This window comes from Cavia porcellus, unplaced genomic scaffold (assembly GCF_034190915.1).
Source record: "Cavia porcellus strain 051 isolate PalLab524CR breed Dunkin Hartley unplaced genomic scaffold, mCavPor4.1 scaffold_6, whole genome shotgun sequence".
Classification (NCBI taxonomy): domain Eukaryota; kingdom Metazoa; phylum Chordata; class Mammalia; order Rodentia; family Caviidae; genus Cavia; species Cavia porcellus.
In genome coordinates, this window is record NW_026947489.1 from 45,205,629 (window position 1) to 45,216,470 (window position 10,842).

At 44.1% G+C, this 10,842-nt stretch overlaps 1 protein-coding gene across 1 annotated transcript in view; it reads right to left on the minus strand.

Moving 5' to 3' along the window:
* Dgki (diacylglycerol kinase iota) overlaps positions 1–8,863 on the minus strand; it is a 466,489-nt gene extending 457,626 nt beyond the window's left edge. Inside the window, 2 exon segments of the mRNA XM_063250554.1 lie at positions 8,521–8,827; positions 8,830–8,863. Coding sequence (XP_063106624.1) covers positions 8,521–8,827; positions 8,830–8,863 — 341 coding nt within the window.
* Between the last annotated feature and the right edge of the window lie 1,979 nt (positions 8,864–10,842).

A 10,842-nucleotide genomic window follows, 5' to 3' on the forward strand; every position in this document is an offset into this window, starting at 1 on the left:
AAAATTCCACATGATACATAAAAGAAACCAAATTTATCTTTGCCTTTTGATGGAAAAAAAAAGACGCCATGGGATTTACTCCTCTCAGAATTGATTCCCTAACTCTGAACTAGTTTTACTTATTCAACATTTTAAAGCCATTTACAGTTTTAAAAATAAATTCTGCCATTTGGCCTGATTCAGCTAACTGACAGACCATCTCCAAAGGTGAGCCTCCCATTTCTGAAAAAATTCCAGGCAGGTAGCATCTAGGAAACCCTTTTTCTCCAACTTCCAGAACAGGTCTGTGTACACAGTGTGGATGCCAGGAGAAGCCGGAGGACAGTAACTTCTGTCCAGGAGCACTGATGACAGCAACTCTGTGCAGAGCACCTCTGTCTGCTCCTCTCATCTCATCACTGGCAGCCCTGCCACCCTTCTCCCCTCCCTCTACATTCATCCAGCTTCCAGTTCTCAGGTAACTAGAGGGGCATCTCGGGGTGCAGCCTGGCTCCACTCCAGGCTGACTGTGCTGGTGTTTTCTGCCCTCTGCCTTGTGCGCTCCAATTTTCAGGGTGCTCAGATGCACCTTCTTCTGTTCCCCACCCGCTCACGTGAACAGGTTATGTTTATGTAAGTTATAAAATCCACATTTTGGGAGCTGGGGATTTAGCTCAGTAGCATAAGAGCCTGCCTGGCAAGTACAAGGTCGTGAGTTCAATCCCCATACCACCAAAAAAAAAAAAAAAAAAAAAAAAAAAAAAACCCTCACATTTTGTGCATCCACAGACACCCAAACATGTGAAGTGAACTTCTTCAATGTAAGTCCATCTTACTTTTGTAGTGCCTTGGTAGTTTTATCAAACACTGCTGACATTTGACTCGGGTACAATATTTTGAACAACAGTAAACAAACCTTTTCCTTGCCTTCCCTGGACTTAACATATCACTTTAATGAACGCACAATGGTATTTATTTTGTGAGAGCCAGCATTACAAGTGTCTATTACCCATTTAAATGTCAAAAAATAAATTCCACAGGATGCATGTATAAGAAAGGAAGGTGTCCCACTTCTCAGAAGAACACATAGCCAACAGAAGTAGATTCAAACCTAGCGTATAGAGCTCCACAGTTAGAGCTCTTAAACACTATTCTACTGTTTTTCATGTAACTGAAGGGGAAGAATAATAAGATTTTAATATTACTATTAATATTAGGACTATTTTAAACTTTGAATATTTCCCTCTAGATCCAACAGAAGCCAGACTCTTGATGTAGTTTAAACTAGAATTGGTTCTTCACCAGAAAACTATTTGTGATTCTAAAAATCTAAATGCAGACAACCATTTGAGCAAAATGCATGAAGGTAAGATAAAAAAAAAACTATAGAAATTCTTATTAGAGAGCTGCTGCCTTTGCAAAAAAAAAAAAAAAAAGAGTATTCACTCCATTTCAAAAGCTCATAAAACTCAGGCTAAAAGAAAACATTAAATGTCATCTGCAAAAACTTTTCTTCCCACTGTCAGTCACCACACCACCCATGATTTCAGCACACACTTGATAATTCAATTTTCTCTAAAATAACCCCAGCAGTGTTTGTGCCACCTGTCTTCACTGTGGATGTTGAAAACCTCACCAGCCAATTCTGCAAGGGCCTCATAGGTTACATGAATAAAAATACCTGTCACCTTTTTTGAAAGACTTTGTTACATTAAGTGAGTAAAGCACAAAGCAAAAACTTAGCATCATCAAGTGGTCTAATACTTTTTTTTCAAGTAACTTGTCCATCCAACATAATCAGATGGACTGGAAGAAGGGAGTGAATAGAGCCATACATAACACAGTAACCTCGGGCTGGCTGGACCACAGTTTAGACAGCCCCAGGAATGCAGGGTCACCTTCTCTCTGCATGGCTAAGTTCTGATTACAGAGGAAACATTAACCAAAATTTCCCTGAGGAGAAAATCAATGCTGCCCCTTGGACAGAGACAAGACAGAAAGAGAACCACAGAGCCAATTAGTGATCCTTGGAATGCAAATCAAGGACTTTTCTTTGACAAGCTACAAATAGACTGCTAAGGAAGAGCTCTGCCACTCTTCTCCAGCCTCCAACAGCTGGCTGAGTAACTGGTGCAGGTACTCAAATAGGAAGCTGTAAACAGAGGTATGGTCCCAGGCTGCTGGATAGAGTATACGTGACACAGAGGCAGATATATCTTTTTAGGGGAAAGGAAAATTTCTACAGAGATGGACCCCACATGAACAAGAGTAGCAGCGTATTTAAAGATGGCAGTACAATGTATTCACCCACCAAATATTTATCCAAAACCTACTGAGCAAGAACAGGATTGAGAGATTCAAATGATAAGGCATAGTTCTTGCCTTCCAAGGAGCTACCAATGCAGGATAGGGAAGAACAATGACAAAAGTTATATTACAAAACCTGTACAGGGTTCTGTGTTGAGTTCTTTTTAGAAAGTAACATTTAATGATTGTAACAAGTTTTCAAGGCAGATGTTACTGCTATCTTAAAGATGAATATGCTCAAAAAGGTTATATAAATTGCCCTAGACCATGTGGGATTTGTCAGCTTCTAGTCTCATTTCCACAACAGAAAACGATAACTCAGTCCTGACAAAGTTGTTTAGAAGTGTCATGTGACAATGGGAGAAGACAATCACATGGAACAGGGAGTGGACCCTGTGGAGCTTCCTCCTCGCAAGGAGCTGCCTCGCAGACAAGCGAGAGATGACCTCTGTACATCTCCTAGGCCAACAGACATAACTTGGGGTTTTATTTCTTTAATCTTCCATATTACAGTGGTTTCCTATGGCTTGCAGTAGGTTTCTACCAGCTCAAAAATCAGAAACAGGTCCAATTTTATAGTTATTTTTGGAAAATTCAATTTTAAAGGAGGAAAAAGCTTAATGGCTTAGATTGGGCTTTTCTTATGACCTTCCCTCCAATAACTCACTATAAGAAGAGTTCACATGCCACTATTCATTTGTAGTAACTACTGTTTAAAAACTACTATTATAAGGTCTGAGAAAAAAATTAGTCTCCATAAGATCAATGTTACCAATGCAAACCTGTGTAAGAGAGCAAATATCATAGCCCTAAATGCAAGTGATAATTTCTCCAGATGCCCCTGTTCTCATGATGCATGAAACTCCAGGCATTCCTTGGGGTGGTACAGAAAACACATATCCCAGATCCCAGCCTACAAGAACAGAGAAGTAGGTGTAGCCAGGTTGGCTCTCACTGGGAGTCCTCATTTTCCCAGATTAGAAAGTGAAATGCTGGAAAGAGCCAGCTCTAATCTAATTTAATTTGGCCCCATGAGGCAATTGCTGTTGTTGCCACAAAAGAACTGAATGCCAGCAAAGGTCTCTTCGCTTCATCATGAGGCCCAGGGCTCTGACTCCGGCGCAAAACCTGAGCTTTGGCTGAGCCAGAGAGGAGTAGAACCTGGGCAGTGGTGCAGCTGAAACCCCATGTGTCCTAACTGACGGAGTCTACACTTAGTACCTAAGTAATTACTGAGGAAGGAAACATTAAATTAGAGCCAAAATTGTTCTCTGGTCCTGAAGTCTCTAAATATCTAATGAATGTGTAAAGCATAGATAAAAACATAAAATAAAATTGATTTACAAAGACAGATGCTGCCTATTCAGGAGAAGAAAATGTCCTCCATACATTATTGATTCCAATACGGGAAAGAATAATGCATGGGTTATCCTACTTGGCTTGATTCCCTCTGTTCTCTTCTTATAACAACATAATTTTGTTGTGCGGGTCAAAACACAGAATGGAAATAAAGTCATATTTTCATGTCTGTGAGCTCTGTATATGTGAATTCAAACAGTCACAAATTGAAAATCTTCAGAAAAAAAGATTATCTCTGTAATGAAAATATACAGACTTTTCTTGTTAGTACTCCCTTAACAATACAGTATAACAACTATTTAAATAGCATTTTTTGAGATAGGGTCTTTATATGTAGTTTGGGCTGAACTTGAACTCACTATGTAGCCCCAGTTGACCTCTTGAAGTGATTCTCTTGTCTCAGTCTATCCAGCGCTGAGATTAAACGTAAACGCCACTATACCAAGTTTACATAGCATTTAGATTACATCAGGCAACACAAGTAATCTAGAGATGGCTTAAAGCTTCCAGGAGGCTGTGCCTATGTTATGTGCAAATAGTATACCATTGTATATAAGAGACTTGAACATCACCAGATTTTGACATCTGCAGGGGGTCCTGGAACCATTTCCTCTGGACATCAAGGAATGGACACACTATTTTCTTATCATCAATTTACAAAGAATAAAAGATCCTTTTTGATCCAGTTGGATAATTTTAAAAGCTTAATATTCCTGACTATTGCTTCTATGTTATACTATAAATGTCCTTTAGAAAAGATTAGAGCCATGAGGGGTAATGCATACCTATAATCTCAGCACTTAGCACAGTGAGGTAAGAGGATCACTGAGAATTCTACATAGTGAGTTTCAGGCCAACCTGAACTACATAGTAAGACCCTATCTCAAAAAATAAGTTTAGAAAAAAGATAAGGAATTACCATTCTGGTTTACAAATGGGAAAAATGAAGCAGGAGCATCAACATCTCTTATGCAATGGAAACTGCCCAAGCCTCCTCACATGTAAAATCATATTTCACTACTCACTGCACACAGCCTAGGAAGAAACACACAGAGCAGCTCTTCCCTGGACCTACGTTAACCTGAACAACATCTGAGGAAAATGCTCAAAGGCACATAGTTCTCTAAAATGGGTGTCTTCCTAGAGGCAGCAAATATCACATAGGTGGTTTTGTTCTCAGAAGCAAAACCAATTTCGTGCATTCATATTCATTTTTCTTCCTCAGATAGCAGAGGTGTTCCTCAAAATCATATAATCCAAGGGCTGCAGTCCAAAGAATGAAGTATACAGAGATCATACAGATGATAATGAGCCACGGTATTGTATGGAGGAGGCAGCAGAATGGCTTACACTGAACACACCCAAGTGCAAGTGGGAAGAGTTGAAACCTAAAGTAAATGAGGAAGCAGCACACTGTGACCTGAAGAGAAAGCCCATTAGGGTCAGATCTACATTTTAAAGTCTACACCCTGCCCAAGGATTATGCTTCAGGTTCATTTTCTATCAAACAGGATGAATCATAATCGCATCACTGGTCTGTCATAAAGATCAAATAAGATGGACTATACAATGACACTTAGCACAGTACTAACACGTGGGAGACAGAAAACATCAACTAGCTCCTTTTTCCCTCCACCTGTGTGTTTCTGAAAGGTTTTCTTTTTCAATTTCACTGACTTAAACAGGAATTCTTATAGCAGTGTAAAAAATCAGTTTCTACACATTATGTAGTCATTTGCACATATGTATCTGTTGCTGCACCATAATTTGCAAAGAAAAAAGAAGTAGCAATTTAAGGAGAAAAGTACCAGTTCACTTGCATTGCGTTCTAAAGGCTTCAGCTTTATGGTCTACAGAGACTATTTGCTCTAGGGATGCAGATTTTGAAATAAAGGAAAATTTCTCTTGGGAAAAAAATAACTCCTAAAAAAGCCAACAAAGGAAAGATAATGAGGGGAAGCCTTGGGGGATATATAAGAGTTTACTTTACTTAATAAAGTAAAAGTCAAGCAAAATGAATAATCTTCCTCCAGAAATGGTTATTTAAAGGCTTTCTGTAAAGGGCTCTGGTTCCTAAAAAGACAGGAGTCACTGCACATGCCCACCCACTCTTCATTTATTTTTAAACCCTAGCTTATATGTTCCTTAGCAACAAGAGGAACAGATGAGACCCCCTACACACACACACACACACACACACACACACAGACGCACCCTTTCTCCCAAAGCCCTCTTCTTCTTCCCCATCAAATTTCATTCTGTAAATATCCAGGTACTTCCAAAGATACTTTTTAACTACCTGCAAATCTCCATTTCCCACCTCAGATGATCTCTCTTACTCTAGCCATGCACTTCTGTGTAGACCATTCCACCTACATATAGGTCTTCCTGATTCACTGCCATAAATTCCCAACAGCCTCTGTCCTCAGATGCCCCAGAAACAAAAGTGGTGTGGTCCCCACTAAGGAACCAAACCCAAATCCAGCCCAAACTCCTCTTTTCTTAAGTTCTGCTCTCAGTCCCAGCATCACTGTCAAGTCCGGCTGCATCCATCAGACTCTACAACAAACAGCTACCAGCGCAGGTAGGTAGGCAATTCACCACAGCTCCAAAAAATACAGATAAATACAAAGATGAAATCCCACAAGCTACCGGGACAAACATGTGCCAGGCAAGATCTCCCACCTCTTCATTATCTTTGGAATTACCTGGCTGTTTATCTGGAAAAGGGTTTATGAGCTCAAAGATCAATTGATTAGCCTTTAAGGAAAACCAGGGCAATAATCCTCAGGCATTAGTGCATTTAAGCATCACCTGAGGAGCCTGATAAAAACTCCCATGCACTGAGAGTTTGATGCCTGAAGGCTGAGGTAACAAGCATCTTAACTACCACCTGAAAGGATGCAGATGCAGATGTTTTACTGAATCAAGGACTGTGAGAATTTACATAGAAGGAAATGATGTCCAAAAGCAGAATTACCCCTACGCATTTTAAAACGGATGCCGTATTACTTATTATTCTTCTCTAGAAAAACACTTCTGGTAGCCCTGTCTAGGTATTTACATACTCACAAGAGCCTATGAAAGCAGACAATACAGAAAGCGACAACCCCACACAGTACAAATTTCCAGGAGAGAGGCTCTGAGAATGACCCTGCCAAGGGGCAAACTGCGATGATTTCCTTTGCAAACTCTGACTTTGCATCCCTACCCCATGACGAGGCTGATGGAAACCAATGACACAGGAGAACTCTCAGCTCAGAAGCTGGGATTCCAGACCCACAATGTATTTTATTTCACATCATCACCCCACACGTCCCTAGGACAAAGCTCTTCAATTAGGTTGAATGTAATCCTGTCCTCCTCAGGGCCAGCACATCACACCTAGGAAGCAGAACTGCCTGTGTCCTAACATATTCCCCTGGAGATGCCTGCTCTCCACCACCTGCCTATTTTTAGGAACATAAAATATAAAAAGAAAGATCCATTTGGATACCATCTACATGAGTAACTAAGAGAACAACTCAGGTAGGAAATTCTCTCCTCGCATAGCAAAACGCTCACAGAGAATGCAGGAAGCAACACCTCGCTGGCAAGACCGTTTAGAAATAGTCAGAAGCCAACACTTAGATGAAGAGCTCATGGTCTGGCTCATGCCAGGGCCTCCAGTCCAGGCAATGCCTATGGGGATCCCAATGATTCACACACCTGCCCCCACAAATACAGCACACCCTCACAAGCCCACATGCTTCTGTCATCTGCCTTTGCTTACATAACAGCACATGGTGTGACAGGCATAATACTTTAGACGGTTTTCTTTAAAGGACTGCTAACTCAGAAGAAGAAGGTTGCAAGAATGCTTTCACTGATCCCCCTTTCAAGCAACACTCCAGACCCTAGAGAGTGAAAATCTTTGTAAACTTACATTTGCCTATCACCTGGAATATTAAAATCAACACCCAGGAAGGATATTTGATGTTTTTCTTTTTGCCTGAGGATGGGGATAGGACATGGAGAATGTACTGAATTCTCAGGATTTCTCATGTTTAGACCTGACTGGATTCGGGGTTATCTTTTACCTAATTTGGTAGCCATTTACCTCACACTGCCCTTGTCTCACAAATATATGTATCCTCAGATGCAAGTAACGGTGCTTTCTCACCCTCACCCTGGCTCACCACATCATCTGGGGAGAGCAGGAGAGAGACAGCGTGCAGGGAAAGCACGTGTGCGTAACCTGCACACCTACACAAGGCCATGTCCAACTTCCTTAATGGGTGATTTCCACACATATCCAGCCTCACAGAGATTTCTCTCCAGGGAAGGCTGTACTTTCTTGACTTTCAGAGTGATCCCAGGTACTAAGTCAGTGCCAAAGGTTCATCCATTGAAATGTGAAAGGTGGGGGGGTGTAGCTAAAATGACCCTGTTTTAGGGGTAACTTTGACGACTTTTCTCAAGAAAACTAGACATTTTTAGATCTGCTTTCCTTACTGTAGACACACGCATTTTTTTTTCCTCACTCAGGGATCCAAGTTCCTGTCGTGTTACAAATCCATCCATTCTTAGGTATTAAGGGCTAATCCAGGCGCACTCAGCTCCCCTCCAGCCCAGAAGGATGAGATGAAATCAGGCAGAATAACACAGGAGGAAGGAGAGAGAGGGAAACAGAAACAGCCAGACAGAAAGACGTGAGCGAGAAGGGAGGGGGAGATAGAAGAGAAACGAGAAGGGAGTGAGACAGAGTGACAGACAGACAGCGAGAAGCTGACTAGGAGGTGTACAACTCCGAGCAAGCAGAACAAGCAGCCTTTGGAGGACAGCGGGTGCCCGCCCCAGGTGGCACCTGTCTCCGCACCTGGCTTCCACGCCTACCTGTAAGAGACCTGCTTCCGGAAAGTTAAGTTCCTCAGCTTCTCCTCCAGCGCCTCGTCCTTGTCCCTCAGGCCGGCGGCCCCGGGCTCCTCCAGGGCGGCCGACCCCGCCACTGCCCCTGCGCCCCGCGGGTCCGCGCCGCCCTCGGCGCCCAGGCAACAGCTCCCGGCGCCACCCGCTGCCCCCTGGTCCTCCCCCGCCGCCGCGGAGTTGGGGTTCATGGCGAGCGAGAGCAGGCGGCCGCGCGGGGAGCCGGGGCGAGGCGCGGGCGGCAGGGGAGCGCCGCGAGGTCCGCGCGCGACGGGTAGGGCGGCAAATGGCAGCGCCTTCCCGCAGCATCCATCCGCGGCCGCACCGCGCCAGGGCATTGTGGGAAACTCCGAGCCCCGCGCCCGGGCCGGCCAATCACAGCCCTCCTGCCTCCGCTCGCTCCGCCCGCCCGTCCCGCCCGCGGCACCCAGTCCCGCCCCGGCCTCTCCCCGAGCTTAGAGCTACCAGGGGCTGAGGCGAGCTCTGTAAGAAGGTGGCGGCGCCGGACTGAGCGCGCCGAGCCTCGAGAACGCAGGAGCGCGGCCCCGGTGTCTGCGCCCGCGCGGCCTTCAGCCCCTTCCCACCCTCTGCCCGAGGCAGTGTTGCCTCCCTCGCTGGATTCAGCGTGCAGGGCTGGGACCAGGCAGACACCTCAGACGTGGGGAACCTTTAGGGGTGGTACCAGAGCGCGGTCGGGGGCAAGCTTGGAGGGAATTAGTTTGCAAAATGAACCAAGGGGAGAGGGACCCAAGTGCACGCGTCTGCTGCTTCTCTGCAGAAGAGTGGGGCTGCTTTCTCTCTGAATGCCCCTTGCCCGCAGCCTTCCAAATGCGTAGCCTATGCTCGCTAAACTGCCGTTAATTTGACTGAATCGATCACAGGGTCCTGAGTGAAGCAGAAAGGCTGACAGTACCCGAGAGCCGAAGTCGGGGCGTCAGCCCACCAGCTGCTGTGTGGTGGGCCGGAAGGGAAGGGCTGCGCGCCCCAGAGGGGCTGCAGGGCTCTTGGGACCCGACAGAAGCAACTGAACTGCAACCTCTGCGGAACCTATCTGTTCGCCCATCCCCGGGGTTTTGTTTCTGAGATTATTGAAAATTGTTTGAATGATGCACTGCAAAACGTTTAAAACAGATCATTTGCAAAATTAAGGGTTTCTACCCCAGAAATAGCTGCTGTCACCAAACAAGTGAAGAATCTATACTACAGAGTAGTTGCTCATAGCCAAACTGAATTGGTACGTTTATGTGGTGGTAAAAGAAACTGACCACTAAAGAGTTTTAGGTTGGCTGTTGTACAACCTGGAACAAGTCACTGATTTTCTTCTACTTTCTCATGACGAAAATTGGGAAATTGATTGATACAGCTCAAACCTCTTCCTGTTGCCCCATTCTGAAATTCTCCTTGAGGGCACCTTTTTGAGGGCATAACCAAGTAGATGTGAGGAAAGGTAATAAAAATAAAAACAGCTAGCTGTTAGTAAGCCCTTGGTTTTACATAAATGTGCTAAGCACTTCCAACACCCACTTCTTTACATTTTCACAGTCCCCTGAAGTGTGAGTAACCACACACCAAAACCACATGGTGATGATCTTTGCACTCCCCCCCACTCTGACTCCCCCATCTTCAGAAGGGACCTTAAGCTACTTTGACAGCAAGTACCACACACATCCAGTGTACCCCAAGGCTAAGCAAATTTCATTGCAGCCTTCTCTGAACCATTCCCCAACATGACCCAACTTATATTGGTTGTCAGCTTTTTACTTAAAAACATTCCTATCTTATCACATTGCAACTGAAGTTAAAATAACTTAATTGATTTGTCGAGGCCATGGGGCCAAGATGGGGCTGACCTGTTTTCCCCTTCCTAGAGTTATGACAGTGCCACTCTAGGCTTCTAATGTGCACTCTCACTTGCTCTCTGGTTTCTGTAGTCCCAACTTTACTTCTATCCTCAGTCGGGTGCACAGTCAGTGGGCACCCCCTGCACCACCATATAACCTTGACCACTGTAACTTGCTGATCTCTCCAACGTATGTGTAGAGGCTATGTCTTATTACTGTGTCCCCATTAAGAATAAACAGATGGTGTAGTAGCATCACATTATGCATATTATAGGCCATCTTTGGTCAATGACTGAAAAAAGAAGTGTAGCAAGTTTTGAACAGACAATAATATGCTAAAATTCACTAATTATAGAGAAATTCAGTTTTAAACAGAGATACCATTTTTTCAAGATAAATAGTTTGCTAATAGAAGGCATTGGTGGAGGGATCAAAAAACCAACAAGTTCAC